The sequence below is a fragment of the Malurus melanocephalus genome, unplaced genomic scaffold (assembly GCF_030028575.1).
Source record: "Malurus melanocephalus ecotype Western Australia unplaced genomic scaffold, MMel_1.1 scaffold_713, whole genome shotgun sequence".
NCBI classification, from domain to species: Eukaryota; Metazoa; Chordata; class Aves; order Passeriformes; family Maluridae; genus Malurus; species Malurus melanocephalus.
The window spans coordinates 258778-279365 of record NW_026623945.1 but is presented as its reverse complement, the minus strand read 5'-3'; the positions used below and the strand labels follow the sequence as shown (position 1 = coordinate 279365).

At 64.0% G+C, this 20588-nt stretch overlaps 1 protein-coding gene across 1 annotated transcript in view; it reads left to right on the top strand.

Annotated features, from left to right (window-relative positions):
- The first annotated feature begins 9371 nt into the window (after window positions 1–9371).
- Window positions 9372–20588, top strand: part of LOC130584500 (nuclear receptor ROR-beta-like) — a 15432-nt gene continuing 4215 nt past the window's right edge. Inside the window, exons 1-7 of the mRNA XM_057384515.1 lie at window positions 9372–9554; window positions 16811–16896; window positions 16984–17125; window positions 17455–17868; window positions 18378–18499; window positions 19107–19239; window positions 20293–20462. Of these exons, the coding sequence (XP_057240498.1) occupies window positions 9548–9554; window positions 16811–16896; window positions 16984–17125; window positions 17455–17868; window positions 18378–18499; window positions 19107–19239; window positions 20293–20462 (1074 nt within the window). The 5' untranslated portion in view covers window positions 9372–9547. The remainder of the gene's footprint in view (window positions 9555–16810; window positions 16897–16983; window positions 17126–17454; window positions 17869–18377; window positions 18500–19106; window positions 19240–20292; window positions 20463–20588) is intronic.

Sequence of the window (20588 nt, the reverse complement as noted above, 5' to 3'; positions counted from 1 at the left end):
GCCCAGGGATGCTTTTCCTCCCTTCCCAACCATCCCGGAGCTAACGGGGTTTGGAAGGAAGGACACCCCGGCCCCACAAAGCTCCCACACCTGTTTCCGTCCCCATTACAGCATCCCTGGTGCCCATTCTCAACCTTCCTCCATTCTCAACTATGCTGGAGCTAACGGGGTTTGGAAAGGATGCCCCAGTCCCGCAGAGCTCCCTCGCAGGTTCCCGTCCACATCACGGCATCCCTGATGCCCATTCCCATCCTTACTCCCTTCCCAAACCTCCCAGAGCAAATGGGGTTTGGAAAGGATGCCCCGGTCCCGCAGAGCTCCCATGCCGGTTTCCATCTCCATCGCGGCATCCCTGGTGCCCATTCCCATCCTTCCTCCCTTCCCACCCATCCCAGATCAAGCAGGGTTTGGAAGGAAGGACTCCCCGAGCCCTGGCGGCTCCGCAGCCGCTGCAATCCAATCGCCGAGGGCGAGCAATGCCCGGGCGATGGAAAAGTGGGTCAGGCACATTGGACACCATGTGCTCCTCCTCCCCTTTCACACTCCTTATCGCAGCCCCGATGGTAAATAAACCAGCCCGTCTCCCCAGCAACCCAGCCGGGCGCTGGGCCGTGCCGGGAGCGGAGTCCAAGGTGAGCCACGGTGGCAGCCATGGGAGCCAGCCCGGCCAGCTGGGAGCCAGGGATGAGCAGCAACCCCCAGCCCATGGGTGCAGCGGGGTCTGCCCGGCGCTCGGGGGGCACCATCCCGGCTCTGATGGGGTGGCAAATGAGGGGAAAGCCCACGATTCTGTGTGATGCTGCCTCTGCAATGGGCACCGAGTTCTCCCGAGCCCTTCACTGGTTCTGGCAGAGCCACAGATGGGAAAACTCTGGAAAATTGGGATATTTGCCACCCAGAAGTGTAGAGAGGTATTCAAGGCACCGGGTCTCCCTCGGGCTCTGCCAGCAGGAGCAATGGTTGACAGCGTCAGAGCATCCCTGACCCACTGACCTGTAAAAAAGGGGCATCCCGGAGGGGCCCCACCCTGTATCATCCCACCGAGCATACCCCTCCTCAGGTAACCCCGGCGGCTCCCCCAGGGCAGGGCTGGGCTGCTGCCAACCCCCTCCTCCAGCTGCTTAAATCAAGCAGAGCCCTTTGTTTTCTGCTTTCATATTATTTAATTCTCCTCTCCTCACTTGCACTGCAGGGGCAGTGGCTAAGCCCGGAGCTTTGCTAAGCCGGGATCGTATTAAAAGAACAGAGAGGAAGAGAGTTTCTGGTGCTAAGCTGCTTGTGGTAACAAAGATGGATTTAAGGAAACTGCTCCCAAAGCGATATTATTGCCCAAAAGCACCCAACCCCGGGGGAAAGCGGCTGGGGATGCAGAGAAAGGCCCTGGCAGGTTTCTGCTGGGATGCACCGGCAGCAGCACAGGCGCTGCAGGGCTGAGGGGTCTTGTGTGGGGCCACCAGGTGAAACCCCACGAGGCCACAGCCGGAGCTGGGACCCGTTATCGGAGCCGGGACCCTCAGCTGGCGCTGGCACCGGTCCGTTGGTGCTGGGCAGCAGTGGGAGGCTCACCTGGGCTCGGGCTGTATTAAAAGCTAAGCCCTCGGGCACGGCTTTTTCCAGAGCAGCAGCCAAAAAGGTGCTTACGGGGCCAAGGCGGGCGCCTGCCAAGCCCTAATTAGGGCCGCTCAGCGGTGCCGGCGCTAATGCGCAACCTTTCGCCTCTGGAGACCGGGATTTAGCGCACCGGGATCGCCTCGGGGATGCGAGCGCTGCCTTTGGGTGGTTTGGTGAAATGAGAAAAACCTCCCTCCCTTCCCAAAATCGTGCCAGACCGCGAGCTGCCAAGCCTTCATGGAACACCGGCGCTTGGCATCCCCAAACCAGCAGGACGCAGTGACCGGAGCCGGGCACAGGGCGGGTCAGCAGCAGATTCGTGGGCACTTTCTTCTCCCCTACTCTTTCCCTCGCCTTCCCTCTGCATTAACATGTTAACTTTGGCCAAGAGCTTTTCCCACTGACCTACTGATCTTTCCTATTTCGGTCCCTGGAATTAAGGGATTGCTGGGATTAACTTGCACTAAAGCCTCCAGATCGGCTCTGGAACAGGACGCCCAGGTACGGGCACCACGGGCAGCCCGGGGCACCGGGGGCAGGAGGAGGGAGCCCAGCAGTGTCCGATGGCACAGGGCAGCACCCCGCGCTCCAGCAGTGCTGTCAGCTCCTGCTTCTCCCCTCCGCAGGGTTTTGGACCCGCGGTGGTCAAGGCTGGGCACCCCACAGGTGATGGATGGGGTGACCGGAGCCCCCCAGCAGGAGTGGGTGGGTGCTCTGAGGACCAGCCAGGGATGGCACCGAGGGGCTGGGCAGCTTCCGAGCCCCTTCTCCAGGAGGCAGCTGGCAGAGCCCTGCGTGGGCAGCCAGGACGGGACATTGACCAGCACCATTTTGGTGCCACCAGCCCAGCCTGGTGTCCCACAGCTGTCCCCAGTTTAGCCCTGGAGAGGACATTGTTCGTGGCATCCAATGAGGACCTGCCTGCGCATCCTCCACATCCTCTGCCTGCCCCACAATGTCACCAGTCCCCAGAGCCTCAGTTGGTGGAAAAGATGGGTCTGGCCACCATCCTGGTGGCCCTGAGCCATGGGCTACTTTTTTTTTTTTTTTTTTTTCAGTATTTCCACAACATTCCAATTTGGGGGCAAAATGAAACCTCCAAATATCCCCTTTTCACCCCAGGCTGGAGATTCCCCTCAAAGGCAGGATGCTTTTCCTCCTGGAGGGACCATTCCCGCTCCAGCCGTGGGCACCGCGTCCCTGCCGTGCGCTCCCGTGTGCTCCGGGTCCCCCGTGCTCGCCGCCGGGCGCGGGAGAAGCGGCATCACATGAAACTCAGCAATTTTGTGTCTGGGAAGTTCAAAAAGATGGAGGTGAAGGAGGGGCTGGAGGGGGGGCAGGAACAACCCGGCTTTGAAGGTGCCTGGAGATTAACTCAAGGCCATGGTTGAGGCTCGGAGACTTTTACAGCAAAACCTCATTAAGGCGGGAGCGGGGGGAACGGGGGGAGCCAGGAAATCTTCTAAGCAGGAGGAAAAATGTTTGATTCAGCAGAAACAAGTGGGAAAAAAGCCCCCTTGAGTCCCCCCAGTCCGCTTTTATCTGTCCCAGGGGGATCGGGGCGGAATATGAAATCTGCCCCTTTCCTCTTTCCTGTTTATCTCCTAATTATTACGCTGGAGATTCGGCAGCGCCGCGCGGTGCCCGGGACGGTGCCGAGCGGAGGCAGCGCCGCCCGAGCCGGGGGCGAGAGCCGGGGGGAGCTGCCCGGGGAGCCCCCCTGCACCCCTCACCACCGAGCTGAGCCCTCCGGGGCGCCAGGGAGGGAGGGGGCAGCGTGGGGGGCGGGGGGCGGGATCCTCCCGCAAGCGCCAATTTGGGTATCACTTGTGCAATGAGGTGAGTCAGGGCTCTGCAGTCTGGAGCGGGGAGACGCTGCCTTGGCCCCCTCCCTGGGGACCACGGAGCCCGGTGGGGTGAGCAGGGGTTGGGACCGGCCAAGGGCGAGGGTAACCGGGGATAAAGGGAGCAAAACCCCCCGGGGCAGCTGCTGCAGCCACCCACTGTCACCCAACACCGCGGCCCACTGACCTACTTGGAGCATCGCTGCGGCACGGGAGCGCGGGATGGGGACGAGGATGAGGATGGATGTGGGTATGGATGTGGGGATGGGGATGGGGTTAGAGATGCAGGCAGGGATGAGGATGCAGGAACAGATGGGAATGCAGGCAGGGATGGGGATGGGGATGGAGGAGTGATAAGAATGGAGACAGGGATGGGGATGAGGATGGAGGAGCAGATGGGAATGCAGCCAGGGATGGGGATGCAGATAGACAGGGATGGGGATGCAGGCAGGGATTGGGATGGGGAGGCACAGGGATGCAGGAGGGATGGGGATGCGGGCATGGGACCCTGCTCGGATGCAGATGGACAGGGATGCAGGCAGGGATGGTGACACTTCACACTTGAGCCAAGAGGCAAAGAGCTCTGTCCAGCCCTCGGACACCCACAGTCGCTGCCCAGGACACAGTGGGGTCCAGCCCGGCCATGACCCCCCCCTCCACCGCCCAGCCCCTAACGAAGGCTCAGCAGTCATTAATTGCTTGGGACACCCCTCGGGGTGCAGGGTGAGACTGAAGGTCCCTCCCCCGGCAGCTCTGCTGGCCACGGTTCCAATTAGCCTCGTTATCCCGCGTGGCTGCTGATTAGGGCCGGGTAATTGCCGCGGCGTTGGGTGTCCCTCAGAGCCGCATGGCGGCAGATATTGCATAAGCACCGGGTGGGCGTTACGTGAGCCCTGAGCGGGTCAGGCCAGCCCCGGGGCTCCGGTTACACCTGGCCCTGCTGCCCCCCCGGCCCCCGGCCCCGGCCGGTGACAGCGACAGGGCTGCGGGGCTCAGGGCTGCACCCCACTGCTGCCTCAGTTTCCCCCTTCTTTGTGCTCTGCTTTGCACCTGCAGAGTGCCCAACTGGCACCTGCCCTATACCACAGCCCCACAAACCCACGGTCCCACAGCCCCACGCCATGAACCCATGAACCCACAGCCCCACAGCCCCATGATCCCACAGCCCCATAGTCCCACCGCTCCATGCCATGAACCTATGACCCCATAGCACCACAGCCCCACACCACAGCCCCACAACACCGCCCCACAGCCCATGCCATGAACCCATGACCCCACAGCCACGAAGCCCCACACCACAGCCCCATAGCCCCACAAACCCTTAGCCCCACAGCTCCATGACATGGGCCCACGACCCCACAGCCCCACTGTCCCATGACTCCACAGTCCCACGGCCCCACATCCCCACAGCCCCATAGCCCCACAGCTCCATAGCCCCACAGCTCCATGCCATGAACCTATGACCCCATAGCACCACAGCCCCACACCACAAACTCATAGCCCCACAGCACCATGCCACAGCCCTACATCCCCGCAGCCCCACAGCCCCACACCACAGCCCCACATCCCCACAGCCCCACGCCACAGCCCGTGCCAGCCTTTGCATAAGCAGCACGGAGGCTCAGTGACTCACCCCGCTGCAGCAGGGCCACGTGCCCAGCACCATGCCCGATCCCACTGGCTGCCAGGACTGGCACAGCTGGCAAAGCCACATCCCATCCCATTGATCTGAGGGCGCTGCCCTGTTTGGCACAGCCGGGGGACCCTCACCCTGTGCCACCGAGGCACTCCAGCAGTGGGGCTGGGAGGAAGGGTGGCACTGACACCGTGGAGAGGACAAAGCAGTGGCACTCTGCCCCTGAGCAGGGGGTGCCCCACGGTGTCACCCCCAAAGCTGGGGGGACACAATAGGGATCAGTGGTTGCAAATGCTGCAGTTCCCCTACAGCCCCCCTGCCCCAGTGCCCACACACACCCCAGGCTGGCATGGGGGACATGACTGGACCCTCATCCAGACCTGGAGCTGGGGGACAGGACCCCACAAAACCCTGGGGCTGTGGGAGAGGACCCCACAAAACCCTGGGGCTGGGGGACAGGACCCCACAAAACCCTGAGGCTGGGGGGGCAGGACCCCACAAAACCCTGGGGCTGGGGGGCAGGACCCCACAAAACCCTGGGGCTGGGGGACAGGACCCCCATTCCATCCTTGGACTGGGGGGACAGAACTCCCATCCAGCCCGGGGATTGGGGGACAGAATCCCCACCTAATCTTGGGGCAGGGGGACAGGACCTTCATCCAACCCTGGGACTGGGGGACAGAATCCCCACAAAACCTTGGAACTGGGGAACAGTACCCCTATTCCATCCTTGGACTGAGGGACAGGACCCTCAACCCAACCCTGGGACTGGGGGCTGCCATGGGGCACATTCCCATGCCAATCCCTCAGGAGCAGATTTGCGGACACCAACACTGTGACCATGTCAGTGGGTTCACCTCGTGACCCACTCCCTGCCGGGCAGGTCAGCCATTCCCGATGGGAAACTGAGTCACGGCAGCGCCTGGCAGTGCCCGTGGCGGGGAGCCCATGGCAGGGCCACCGCGGGCTCCGGCTGTGCAGCCCGGGCAGGCCAAGCTCGGGGCAGCCGGCACAGCCCCGGCGGTGGTCCCGAGCCGGGCTGAGGGGCTCTGGGTGTGGGACGGGTGATGCCGGCAGAAGGTTCCCCTCTCTCTGGGTGGGGCCCGAGGGAGAGCAAACAGTGATTAAGGCGCGATGGTGTCATCCGGAATTCCTGCTCACCTCCGGGCCAGCCAGGGGCCGGCTGGGCTGATCCGGGCGGCGCAGCTGCGCCAGCGGTGGCCACTTCAGTGCTGGCACAGGCTGGCAGTGCCCCGCCGTCTGCAATGGCCCTGACACAAAGATTTGGAGGCGAGTCTGGGCCAGGGATGAGAACGAGAAAGGCTGGGTGGTGGCAAGTGGAAGTTCCTGCTTGTCACTCCTTCCTGGTGGCTGTCTCCTTTCTGTGCCACAAGTGCCACCTGCGCCAGGCTGGATCCGGCCCCGCTGGACCTGTCCCCCAGCATTGCCCCGGCGGGTGCAGCTCCTGGCACTGCCCGGGTCTGGCACTGCCCTGGCAGCTCTGGCCCTCCAGCCCTGCAGGTTTCCCATCACCAGGAGCAGCAGCAGCCCCACCTGGGCTGGGGGTCTGCGCACCTGCCAGCTCCGAACGGCGCTGCACAGCTCCTGTCACTGCGTAGGGAGGGAGAGAGGGGTTTAAGGGACGCTCTGGGACATTCACTGCCACAGCAGAAACAGCTCTGGGCAAGAGGGGAAGGCCACTCCTCTCTCAGGAGCAAATGTTACTCCAGGGGCTCCATTGGTTCCACCTCGGTTCTGGCTTTCCTGGGAACACGACCCCAATTTAAACCTGGCCAAGTCCGTGGGGTAAGACCCTGCTCACGAGAAGAAGGGGTTCTGCTCTCATAGAGCCTCTCCACCTCCACCCCATGGCCCCAAACCCAGGGGCTAAGTCGCAGACCTGCAACACTCAGCACCTGCCCAGGTAACCCTGCAGCATCTCCTTCTTCCCTGGGGCTTTTCCCGGCTTTTTCCCGAACCTGTCGGCGCCGCACACGAAGGGTTAAGGGGCCGGCGGCGGGAGCGGGAGCGTGGATGGGAGCGTGGATGGGAGCGTGGATGGGTGCGTGGATGGGTGCGTGGATGGGTGCGTGGATGGGTGCGTGGATGGGTGCGTGGGTCCCGCGTTGCTCACGGCAGGTGTGGTGCCGCTTATGTAACCTCATACTTTTGGGTTGCGCCGAGCACTCGGCGAGTATTTTCGCTCTCGCTCTGGCGCGATTCAGCCGCGACTGTCCCAACAGCAGCAGCAATCGGCGACCGCCTTTTGGGAGGGGCGAGCCCGCCGGGGCCCGACCCCGCGTGCCACGAAGAGTCACCGCGCTGCTCCCGGTCTCAGTTTCCCCATCTGTGAAATGGGGCTAATGAGGGTGACCCGCTTCGGGCAGCTGCCGTGACCCCGGGGGACAGCACGGCCTCCCCGCGCAGGGGCTGCCCCTGGCCGGGGCCGCTCGGGATGCGCGCCGGGGTGGGATTTGTGGCTCCATCCGGGGCCGCGCTCKCAGGAGCCGTGCTGGAAGCAGAGCCAGCGAAGAGCGAGGCGAGACGTCGCCCCGYGTCCCGTCTGCGTGCCCATCCATGCGGAGGAGGCAGGAAAGCCGGGAGGAAGGAGCGAATCCGACCGGCGAGAGCAGCGAACCCGTTCCCAATCGCCATCAGCAAAATCGTGTCAGACAGCAGCACTGGAGCGCGCTGGGCGGCTCGGGCCCCTCCGCCCCCCGCACCTCCCGCCCCCTGCCCGTGTCCCCCTCCCCTCCCCGCCGCAGCCGCTCCCGCGCCAGAGCGGGGCCGGGCCTCTCTGTGCCCATGGGTGGGAGCACAGAGTGCCACCACTGCTCAGCCCCACTGGAGTCACTCTGTCACTGCCGCCTGCCTGCGCCAGAGCAGGGGGACAGTTCCTGGAGCAGCGGGGAGCCCCTCTGCCACCGGCCCATCAGCATCCCGGCACCCCCGGCTCAGCCCAGGGCTTGGGATGGATGGGGGTTGAAATTGCCCTCTTCAGCTGCGATTAAATGGTTTGATTGGAGCGTTGGGGGTCTGATGTGTCCCCTCAGGGCCCGGCTGTGAGGGCAGGGGACTGTCCAGGCAGGAGAAAGCGATGCCATGGGTGAAGGAATGGTGGCTGCATCTGTGCCTGTGGTGGGTACTGTGTCCATGCCCATGGCTGATGTGGCTGTGCCATGTTTGTGACCACGGCTGGACACCATGCTCATGGCAGATGCCACATCCGTGCTTGTGATGAAGCCAGTTCCATGCCCGTGGTGGAAGCCAGATCCGTGTCTGTACACGCTGTTGTGCTCGTGCCTATGGCAGATGCCCTCTCCACACACATCAGGTCTCCAGGCTGGTGCCACTGTCCCCAGGACCTCTGGGCACTGCTGAGCACTGACCCTGGCACCTGAGGCCTGGCCCGRCGTGACCAGGACCGAGTGCCTCCACCCTGTGATGTGGCACCAGGGAGGACTCTGGTGACCTGGTGCAAGAGTCGCACCACAAGCCCCAGCCAGGGGACTTTGCCCCGTGCCGACATCTCAGGCTCTGCACGGTGAGGCCACGCTGCCTGGGCCAGAGCCACCATCTCTGCGTGTCTTAGGCAGTGTTTTGGGGTGCCCCTTTATCCGGGGTACAACCCCGGGCCCCAAAGCCACTTGTGTGCATCCCAGCACGAAGGACAGGGTGGAAACGCCTCCCTGCCAACTTCAAAGCTTCCCGCTACGTCCATGGCGCCGTTCCCGACCTCCAGGTCTCCCAGGCGGGATGTCCCGTSGGCCCTCAGCATCTGCCCCCATCTCTGGGCACATGGGGCAGCTGCACGGGGGCAGCTCCCTAAACCCCCCAGCACTGGGTGCTGCACTTTCGGCAGAGCCCCCCGCCCTGTCCTGTCCCCTGGAGGTTTTTGGGGTCCYCGCACTGAGCAGGGTCCCTGTCGGGGACAGCGGGGCTGCACGGGAGCGGAGTGAAGCAAGGGAGCGGTGATTCAGCGGGACACGCAGCCGGCCCCGTGCCTGGGCGAGCCGGGGCAGGACGGGCACCGGCACGGCCCTCCCGGGGGCGGGCAGCACGGAGCGCCCCGCGGCCACCGCCGGGCGGGGGTCGCGCAGACCCCGKTCCCGGGGAGGCGCCGGCAGCGCCCGCGCAGCGCCGAGCACCGGGCGGCGGAGCGGCGGGGATGGGGATGGAGCAGGAGGAGGAGGAGGACGAAGGGCAGGAGGTGGGGCTGGAAGTGAAACCGATTGGGGGGGGCGGGGCGGGCTCGTCATGTGAACGGCCGCATGCTCGGGCAGAAGTGGGTCACGGCGCGGCGGAGGGGCAGGTGCCAGAGCCGCCCGGTGCCGCCCGGTGCTTCCCGGTGCCGCCCGGTGCCTCCCGGTGCCGCCGCTCCCCGCCGCGCCCCGCGCCTCTCCGGACCCCCGCGCCGCCCCATGCGCCCCCCGGCGCCCTGACCGCGGCGGACACGATGCGAGGTGGGTCCGGGTGGGCACAAGTTGGTGCCGCTGGGGATCGGGGGGACCCGCGTTATTCTGGCGGAGGGGAACGGGGAGGACCCGACGTCARCCCGGACGGGGATACGGGGGACCCGCGGAGGGGAACGGGGGGACTCGGCTCAGCCCGGGCAGTGCAAAGAGGGGACACGCATCAGCCTCGCTGGAGGGGGACGAGRGGCACCCGTGTCAGCCGCGCGGAGGGGACGGGAAGGACCCCGCGCCAGCCCCACTGGGGACACGGGGGAACCCGCTCCAGCCTCGCTGGAACGGGACAAGGGGGACCCGCGGAGGAGAACGAGGGGGGAACCCGCACCGGCCCCGCCGGAGCCGCTCTGCCTCCTCCAGCTCCCCCTTCGTTAGGAATAAAATTCTTGTTTATTTTGCTTCGCTTTCCGACGCCGGCTTAGACGCACTCTTAAGCTTTTCCCYGCACTAAACCCCTTAATCTCCTCTTCAATATGTTGCTCCCACYAGGGCTGGATTTATTGTAGTTTTTTCCCCCTTTTCCCCCTCCCCACGGCGTGGGGGGCAGTTTGAGAGGCTCCTGCAGGGACGGGCGAGGGATCAGGTGCAATTTTGGGTGCCCCAAGTCCAGGGCAGGGGTTGAGTCGTGCCGGCACCTGCCTGGTTTTACCCGTTACCAAAGGCAATTCCTACTTTTCTCCCCTCTGCTGTGCCAAGCAGGCAGTGGGGAGGAGGAGGATGGAGGGAGGAAGGCTCCAGCAGGACAATCCACCGGGGCCTGGTGATGGTGACGCAGCGGTGGCCGGACTCAGCTCTGTTCCCAACGTGCTGGGAGCACCGCTGCACCCTGGGCTGGCATTTTCATCCTCCTTTAAATCATTTTTTCCACCATCACCTGCCTTCCCCGAGCCCTTCGCCCTGCCAGGACTCCTCCACGCCCCTCCATAGGTGTGTTTTGGGGGCGCAGCTCCTCAGGCGCGTTTTGGGGTGTGGGTACCAGGATGTTCATCCCCGAGCTCCTCAAATCCTGTTTCCTYCCTGCACCGCTGCGGCTCTGCCCCCGCCGCTCTCTTGTGTAACGGTGGGGTCGGGGTGGGTGAGGAGGGCGAGGCGAGCCCCCCACATCCCCTTCCTACCCCACGACATCCTGGGTTTTCACCTTTTTTAGGACGGAGGGAAGCATTAGCGCCTGTCTAATTACCAATACGCCTGGCTCTTACGTAGCACTTGCACAGCCAGTGCCGGYTTAATTAGCAACTGGGCGAACTTTTCCTTTTTTTTTAGTATTTTTCTTTTTCCCCATGATTTGCTGTGTGTCGACCCCAATTTAGGGCCGAACCCTACTGCTATCCCACCGTTCCCCTTAGTCGCGTGTTTTTCCCGCAGTCCCGCGTCCTCATCTCTCTCGAAGCCCAAAATGCCGCATGGCGACGCCAAATTGATTCAATCTCCATTTTCCTTCCCAAAACCGCCACCGCTCTGCCCCGTTCCCCCGGGGGCCACAGCAGCTCCTCGCTCCTGTCCTTCCCTGCGCCGCGGCTGCGCCGGGGCCGGGGAAGAGGCTTTGCCTTGTATAATCCTATACGGTTTCCAGCCCTCCTGCTCACTTGTTTTGCAAGCAGCGTGGCGAGGAGCGTGCGGTGGCTCGGCAGCCTTTGCGACTTGTCCTAGTGACCTAGATCTGTCATTGGAAAAAATCAGAGAGGGCGGAGGAGGAGCTTCCCTGCCCGTTTCGGCGGCGTGCACACGCTGGCGCGGCCGAGGGCGGCCGGCACCCACCGGCCCTTCCGCACGACGGCCCGAGCGCCACGGGGCACCGATGGCCGTGCCTGTCGCTTCCCWAAAATAATCCTGCGGGAGAAAGCTGTCCCATGGTTTTATGGCGTCCTGAGGGGTCCAGACGGGATTTGGGACCCCCGACACTGCTAACCGCAGGGAGAGGCAGCGCCTGCAGGGGGAAGAGCAGTGGTGAGGGGACGGTGGTCCCTGTCCCCAGCCCGGCGTCCCTGTCCCTGCTGCCTGTCACGTTTAACTTTGAACTCGCGGCGGCTATTTAAAGAGCTGCTAATGTCTAAATCAGCCCGGTTTATCGGATGTGGTGAGCAGAGCTGCTCTCCTGCCTTTATTTAGCCCCAGGGAGATAATTCCCCCCGATTTAGCAGCAGAGCTGGAGGGGTTCTCCCACCGCAGCCCGGTTTGTCCCCACCCCGGGCTGGCAGGTCCCCCTCCCGCTGCCTCACCTTTGCCACCCTTCCGCAGCAGCCAAAGTGCAAAGGGCTGCGTCCTGCGCCGGCGGGGCTGGCCTTGGCACGGAGCTGCGTGGCACGGGAGCTGCTGAACCGGAGCTGCTGAACCGGAGCAACCCGGGCAGGACCCSGGCGGCCCCGCGGGAGCCACATCGCCCACCCGGCGCTACGATTTCCCGGCTGGGGGCACACGCTGCGCCACGGGACAGGGAAAAACAGCACCTTGYTGGCAATTGGGACTAAATGCAGACCCTCCGTCTGCGTGGCTGCAAGGGAAGGTGGCCAGAGGTTGCCTGAGGGCAGGGTGAGAGAAGCTGAGCGCTGTTCTGGCCCARAGTTTCCAGGAAATCTTTGCTAATCAATTAGGAAAGCAGTTCCCCCGTCCAGCATCCCAGCCCGGCACCGGGCTGTGGTTGTGTCATCTGACTTGTCCCTACTGCCCACTTGGCCCCGGTGCTGCGGTGTCCCTGTGCCCGTAGCCCGGGCTGTGAACATCTGGCACGGGCCTGGCTTGTTTGGGGTTCCCCGGGATGCACGGACGRGGATGGGATTTTTTGTTCCGGGGTGCTGGGGGACCCTGGGGCGCTGCAGCGCTGGACTCTGTTTAATAGTAAAGCCAACAGCAGATGGAAAGGAGTGATAATTCCCTTTATTTCCTTATTTCTTCCTACCCCATGGCCACCAAAACAGCGAAACTCAGCTGTGGTTGTGACTGTGGGGATCGCAGTCACTCCTGGGCTGGAGGTTGCTGCAGGGGGAGGCAGGAGCAGAGCCGGGTTTTAGGGCAGGAGTGGGGAGATGGAGTGGCATCGTGGGTCCCTGTGTGCCCTTGGGGGTCTCTGAGTGTCCCTGGGGGTCCCTGAGTGTTCCTGGGGGTCTCTGAGTGTCCCTGGGGGTCCCCTGAGTGTCCCTGTGTAGCCCAGACCTCCCCCTGCCCGTGGGGCACCAGGGGAATGCTGAAACCCTGGGAGGGGAGAGATGATGGTGGCGAAGCACCGGAGCATTCCAGTGCCCCGGCTGGGGCTGGGGGCTCCAGAAGGGCTCCAGGGAGGCTGCCGGGCTGCTGCCCATTACCAGAGGTGCCCATCCTGTGGCATCGATCGAGCCTGGCAGAGGGATGGGGCACGGAGCTGCTGCCCATCAGGGGCACTGGGGAAACACCGCGGGGTATTTGGGGCAGGGATGGCTGCAGGGGCACGGAGCCACCTCCGAAATACTCAGAGCTCACCCCACTACCTCTGGCAAGGGTCCCGTGGCCTCCTGCGGCCCCCCAAGGAAGGGGTGGCCATATCCTGCCCCTGCCCCATGGGGTGACAACTGAGCAGGCTCATCCCGGGGACTGTGCAGAGGATTCTGCAGGGACCCGTCAGTGCCCCCCAAAACAAAACACCCCCCTCCCAGGAGTCCTCACCCCCCACTCCTTGGGGGACAGCTCCAAAAGCCCCGAGCAGCAGTGGGGTCATAGCATGGCTCAATGGGGTGCTAAGGGTTTTGGGGTGATTTCCCCAAAGCAGTGAGATCACACGGCCGGGGGAAGGSATGGGGGGAGGAGGAGGATGGGGCYGCCCTCCTCCCTGCCCCACAGAMGGGGGTCCAGCCCCTCTTGTCTGCATCCTGCAGGGCCTGCCGTGTTTTGTTTTGTTTTGGGGTGCAAGAGATGCCCGCCCTTGGGGTGGAGGCGATGGAGAGGAGGGTGTGCCGGCATGGCACCAAGACCAATTCCTAACCCGGGGAGGGCGGCTCTGGCTCTGCCGAAACCACCAGAGCCTCCAGCCTGCTCTGGGACAAACGGTGCTGGGCTGGGGGGACACACCCAGCGGGGTCTGGGGGGTGATGGGCAACCTGGGCACTGTGCAGTGACAGACCCGTGTCCCCCACATAAAGCTGCACCTCAGCGTGGTAAACGCGTGGAGATATCACCCCAAAATGCCCCAAAATCGCCGTTCCCGGTGGCAGGAGGGTCGGAGCGCTGCCTTGAGCCCCAGCCCGGTCCCGGCGTGGCCGCGGCCCCGTCAAGGGTTAACGGCCGCGGTTACACAAGCGCGTGTGGCCACGGGCAGAAAGTGTGTCAGTGGGACAGGATGGCTCCGAGCGCGGGGCCACGCGCAGCCGCCGCACCGCACCGCACCGGGGGCCATCGCCCCGCCACGGCCGGGCCCCGCGGCCGGACCGTGCCACAGGGCCACTTACATAAGGGCCGGCGGTGGCAGCGGGCCGGGAGTTGGGCAAGAAGTGTTTACAGTGGGAGGAGAGCAAATACCACCGCCGGGACATTTTAATTGCCGGCTGGAGATCATTATTACTTTTTTTTTTTTTAACCCTTTTGTTGTTCCTTTTATCCCGATCCCTATTTTAGCCTCATCGGCCCCAGGRTGGGGTTTCCCTTCCTGCTCCCCCTGAGGGGAAAGGGTTCACCCCTCTCCTAAAAGCCCCTCTGTGTGCAGTGTAGCCGATGTTGGCGCGGTTGTGACAGGAGGAAATGCCAAACTCTCCAGTGGAGAAACTGAGGCACGGGGGGCGGGGAGGCATATCCGGGATTTGGGGTCTACTGTGATGTTTCCGCAGATCTCGGCGAGATTTGGGGGATGCGGGAGCTGCCGCGGCCACCCCGCCAGCACCCACATTCCTCCTCATCCTGCTGGGTTTGCCCCGGGGGGGYGGAGGTCGGGGGTCGCAGGGGAGATGTTCCGGCCGCCCCCGGGGGTCCTTGGCGGCGGCAGGAGGCGACACGGATGGAGCCGACTCGGTGATTCAGCCGGGTTTACAATCGGAGCAGCAATTAACCGTGCCGGGCTGTAATTGCCATCGCCAGGTTACGGCCCTATCTCCACGTCAGTTATTTGGGGCGAGCGTCTTCTGAGCGGGTCAGGTGCCGGTGGCGGGCACGGCCGGGTAATTAGCAGGATGGTAATTAGAACCCCAAAAGGCTGCAGGCACACGGCGGGTGGTCAGGGTTTCTCCTTCACTTGGGGGGAGCCCGGACAGCGCCATCCCCTCCGCCCTTGGCTCCGGCTCGGGGGGCTTTGGGGGGCTTTGGGGAGCTCTCGGGGGCTCCCTCCAGCGCGGGGCAGGATTTGGCCATGGACAGTACAAGAAGCCATCGGGATCTTTTGGGGGGCTTTTGTGGCCTATGGGACATTGTGGGGTGGGTACCGGCGGCACCGGGCCGCGCTCAGCCCCGGTGTTTGCCGCTGCCGGTAATTCCGGGTACCGGAGTATCGGCCGCGGGCGTGAGGGCGCGGCGCCCGCGATGCATCACCCGCGCTGCCGGCGGCTGCAATTAACGTTGCATAACGAGCCGACGCCGCTTCCTGCCGGGGGTGGCACCCCCTCCCTGTGCCCCCCGCCATGCCACCTCCTCTGTCCCATCCTGGCGATTGGGACAGGGCTTGGGGCGGGGAGGGGTCCCCGCGGTTTGCAGGCTGCAGCCCYCTAGGGCAGCGTGGGTGAAGATGGCAAAGGATCCGGGGAATTGGGAGTGTCTTGGTCATTGGGTGGTGATTTGGGGTAGCCACACACGGTCCTGTCGGTGCCACCTGGACATCCGTGCCCAGTCCGCTCTGCTGCCCCATCCCACAGCCGCAGCAGAGGCGTCGGCAGAGGATTCAGGGAGGGGCAGGGACAGGATGCGACTCCCTCCAGTCGGGGCAGGGAGACAACACACAGCTCAGCAGCCTCGGGAAGGAGGGGTCAGCCCCAAAATCACCCCGTGCATGTGGGGCATTGGGTTAAGCGGTGAGGCAATGGGTGCAGGAGGGATCCTTCCSTCCGCCTGCACCTGGATTTGGAATAAATGGTTTGGTGTGAAGGCTGCCCCAGGGGACACGGTGATGGCATCCCCAGGGGGTATTGATGGCATCCCCGAGGGTACCGATGCCATCCCTGCAGGACCAACAGCATTCCTGGGAGGATGAGCATCCCTGGGGGTACTGATGGCATCCCTGGGGGTACTGATGGCATCCCTGGGGGACCGATGGCATTTCAGCTGCCCCTCTGCCCCATCCCAGCCCCCCAAGGCAGTGAGGGACTCAAAGACACTGCCGGGTGCCCGGGTACAGGTGGCACTGACCGAACACCGGGGTGTCACTGGCAGAAGTGGCCCCACAAAACACATCCCTCGAGCAGAGCCGATGGCTCCCACGGGAGAAGAGAGGCAGAAGGGAATTACCCGAGCGGGGATTTGCACAGGCCCAGGAGATTGGAAATAACCATAATCTGGCCGTGGGGGTTATTTTGGCGTGGCGGCGGCTGCCCAGCACCCTCGAGAGCGGCGGCAGGCTGAGCTTTGCCGGGGGGTGCGGGGGCTGGAGCGGGGATTAGAGGGTGCAGAGATGCCGGGAGGCACGTACGAGTCCCGGGGGTGCCCTGCGTCCCCCCCGCGCTGCTGGGGAGGGCAGGGCCAGCCCAGATCTGGGGCAGCTGGAAAATGAGGAGGACGAAGCCTATTAGCAGCTCAGTGCCAGCGAAGCAGAAGCGGGGAGGGAAGCGGATTTGTGGGGGGAAGGGGGCCGGGACCTTGAGCTGGGGATGGCTATATCGGTCCTGGGTTTCAGAGGAGCTGCTGGGGGAGCGGGGGGGCCCCAGACCCTCTGCTCGGGCCAGACCTCCGGCAGCAGAGCAGCTGTAGCTGYAGGGATGGGGATGGTCCCCGTGCCGAGGATGGCCCTGGCCCGGTGCACACATCAGTTGGAAAATGAGGGGAATTATTCCAAAACAGAGTCCTGGGCAGGCTGTGGCAGAAACATCCTGTGCTCTCCCAGCTCCAAGGGCTTTCCTACCCTGTCTCCTGCTGCTGGAGGGGATGGGGGAGCAGACAGGGGTACCCCACACCCTGTGTGAGCCTTTTAGGGACCTTTCTGAGRTTCAAGCATCATTGCGGGGTCTGTGGGAAGGGCTGCGCTGCCGGTGGGTTCAGCTCTCGTGCCTCAGTTTCCCCAGTGCTGTCGTGGAGGGGGCGGCATCTCCCTCCTTGCGTTCAGCAGCGCCCATCATTAACCCCCGTGGTTTCCCCCTTTCCCCCCGCAGCCCAAATCGAAGTGATCCCGTGCAAGATCTGCGGGGACAAGTCCTCGGGGATCCACTACGGTGTCATCACTTGCGAAGGCTGCAAGGTGAGCCCTGGGGCCGGCAGCGGGGTGGCCGCGGGGGCTGGGCCAACCGGGCACTTTCCCAACTCTCTCCCGTGCCGTCCCGGGCAGGGTTTCTTTCGGAGGAGCCAGCAGAACAACGCCAGCTACTCCTGCTCCCGGCAGAGGAACTGCCTGATCGACCGCACCAACCGCAACCGCTGCCAGCACTGCCGCCTGCAGAAATGCCTGGCGCTCGGCATGTCCCGCGACGGTGAGTCCTGCCCGGGGTGCCCGGGGGCCGCCCGCTCCTCCTCGGAGCCAGTCAGGCTCTCGGGATGAAGCTGCTTCCCCCAGCACGGTGCAAGGAGGGTTTGGGAAGCAAGRAACACTTTGGTGTTTTCCACGGGAAAATAATCGGAACTGGTTCTGTTTGGTTTGACCCAGGGTTGGTCTGGGGCGGGGGGTGCRTCCAGTGGGGTCCCAGCCCCGCTCTGGGGTTCACAGATCCCCCAAAAGAGGTTTCCCAGGGGGATGGGCGGTCGTGGCTTCGCTCCGGGGGGCGAGGCTGCCCTGACACGGCCGCGTCTCCCCCCGGGGCAGCGGTGAAGTTCGGCCGCATGTCCAAGAAGCAGCGGGACAGCCTCTACGCCGAGGTGCAGAAGCACCAGCAGAGCCAGGAGCAGAGCGGCGGCCCCAAGGATGAGCCCGAGCCCCTGAGCCGCGTCTACACCACCAGCGTCAGCAGCGGCCTCTCGGACCTGGACGACATCTCCACGCTGTCGGACGGGCTSCTCTTCGACTTCCCCCTGACCCCTGACGGCAGCAGCACCTACTACAACCTGGACCTGCTGGCCTCGGCGCAGCCCTCGCCCGACCAGTCCAGCCTGGACGTGGCGGACGCCACGCTCATCAAGCAGGAGTCCATCTACGAGCTGATGCTGGAGCCGGCGCTGCTGGCGCACGGGGCGCTGGAGGGGGCTCAGCTGCCCCCCGACATCTCTGTCCTGGAGATTGGTGAGCGCCAGCGTGGCTCCAGGGCGGTGCTGGGCACACGGGGGGTGTGTGTGGCCAGGGGCCACCCCAGCACCTTGCAGGACACGCCCAGCTCTGGCTGCTCACACCTGCTCTAGGGGAAGGTGTCGCTGCCCACGGCAGGGCGCTGGAATGAGATTTAAGGCGGATGAGGGGATGGGATTGCAGCTTCTAACCCAAACCATTCTGGGATTCTATGAAACGCGCTCAGCCTCGGCTCTCAGGGCAGCCCCAAGCCTCCCTGATGGAGCTCAGCACAGCCCAGCTCGCATCCCTGGCTTTGCTCTAGGCTCAGCCCTGCTGTCCCAWCTGTCCTCACGATTCTGTGACACCACGGTAGTGCCCCTCAACCCCAGAAGCGCCCCGGGACACCCGGGAGAGGGCAGGGTTGGGGTCAGCCAGTTTCAATAATGACACAGACACGGTTAAAGGGATAAAGGAGGCAAAAATCATCAGGCATCARTCTCACCCCCGCTGTCCCCTCCTCACAGACCGGGTGGCGCAGAACGTGGTGAAGTCGCACCTGGAGACGTGCCAGTACACGACGGAGGAGCTCAAGCGCCTGGCGTGGAGCCTCTACTCCCCSGAGGAGGTCCGTGCCCTGCAGAGCAAGGTGAGTGCTGCTGTCACAGCCCCCTGCCCCAGTGTCCCCTGGGTGAGGAGGCTGAGGAAACTCTGTCAGAGCTTTGGGAGCCGCCCGCAGTGGCAGTTTGCGGTGCCAGGTGTCCGAATGCCACCACTCGCCACGGGTGGCACAGCGCCGGGCTCCCCTCCCTGCCCTGGGGGTGGCACAGCCGGGGTGTCGGGATCCCCTCCGCGTCCTGGGGATGGCACAGCCGGGGTGCCGGGGTCCCCTCCGCGCCCTGGGGGTGGCACAGCCGGGGTGTTGGGGTCCCCTCCCTGCCACGGGTGGCACAGCCGGGGTGTTGGGGTCCCCTCCCTGCCACGGGTGGCACAGCCGGGGTGTCGGGGTCCCCTCCCCTCCCTGGGGGTGGCACAGCCGGGGTGTCAGGGTCCCCTCCACGCCCTGGGGGTGGCACAGCCGGGGTGTCAGGGTCCCCTCCCCACCCTGGGGGTGGCACAGCCGGGGTGTCGGGGTCCCCTCCGCGCCCTGGGGGTGGCACAGCCGGGGTGTCGGGGTCCCCTCCGTGCCCTGGGGGTGGCACAGCCGGGGTGCCGGGGTGCCAGCACGCCCTGAGGGTGTCCCCTGTGTGCCGCAGAGCTGCGAGGCCATGTGGCAGCAGTGCTCGCTGCAGATCTCCAACGCCATCCAGTACGTGGTGGAGTTCGCCAAGCGCATCGATGGCTTCATGGAGCTCTGCCAGAACGACCAGATCATCCTCCTGAAAGCCGGTAAGAGGGGGGGAACCCCACCACCCCCCTGGCCTCCCTGCCACCCCCCTTTGTGTCCCCGCTGTCCCCCTGGCATCCCCAACCCTGTCCCAAGCGGCAGCTGCAGGGCAAGGAGCAAATCCCATCTCTTCTCCTGGCTGGTGCTTTCCTTTCAGGGTGTCCCCTCCTCGCTGGCCCAGCTCTCCCGGTGCTGGGGGAGCAGCTGTGGGCTGGAAGGAGCTGAAGGTCACGGTTAAGGGCGATGGTGAAGGGGGGCACGTGGGGAGTGGCTGCCTCGGGCAGAGGCTTTTCTCCATGGCCGCCCTCATCCAAATGTCACCCAGAAACCAGGATGGAAATGAGAACAGAAGGTTTCCCCCTGGGAAAAGGGGTGCCAAGCTCAAACGGGAGCAGGGAGGATTGAGAGAAAAGGATTGGTCTCTTCTCCCAGCAAGAGACTGGGAAGGGGAGGATGATGGCAGCGCACACCCACGTCCCCCTGCCTCCCATCTGCCCAAGCTGGCGGTGCCGTGCCCAGGCTGGGGAGCTGAATGTGCAGAATCCCCAAAACTGTAGAAAACCCTCCCTGTCAGGGCTGGGGAGCTGAGATTCGCACCCAGCACTGGGGACACGTGCCAGAGTCCCAGCGGGGTCCTGCACCCCGAAGCCAGAGCTGGCTGTGCCCGACGCGCTGGAGTTTAACTCGTTCTTTCGTTTCTTCCTTCCATTTTCTTTTTATTTATTTTGTTTTCACCCTTTCCTCTCTCTCGGTTCTCCACCACGACCTCGGTGTCTCTGTTCCTGGCTGTGAATGACTGGATAATATTTCCCTCTGGTGAAATATTGTGGTCACAATTGGACACCTAAAAAAAACCCCAACCAATCCCAAAACCCAAACCGGATTTGTTGAAATAACCATTCCGCTCTTGGGAACGAACAATCTGGACCTCAAACGTGCACTTGGGGCTTTCCTCTTTCTTACATTTGGTCCCGGGATGATGGAAACCCCCCTGACCTTCCCTGCCCTGCCCCGCCCTGCCCTGCCCTCGTCTGCGCTCTCTCTGCCTACGTCAGGTTGCCTCGAGGTGCTCCTGATCCGCATGATCCGCGCCTTCAACCCCCTGAACAACACCGTCCTCTTCGAGGGCAAGTTCGGCGGGATGCAGATGTTCAAATCTCTYGGTAAGGGTCGCCCTCCCTCGGGGCTCTCCTCCACCTCCTTTCATTTCCTTCCCTCACCTTCAGTTTTCTTCCCTCTCCCATTTTCTTCTGTCTCCTTCCCTCTCTTCCCCTTCCCTCTCTTCCCCTTCCCTCTCTTCCCCTTCCCTCTCTTCCCCTTCCCTCTCTTCCCCTTCCCTCTCTTCCCCTTC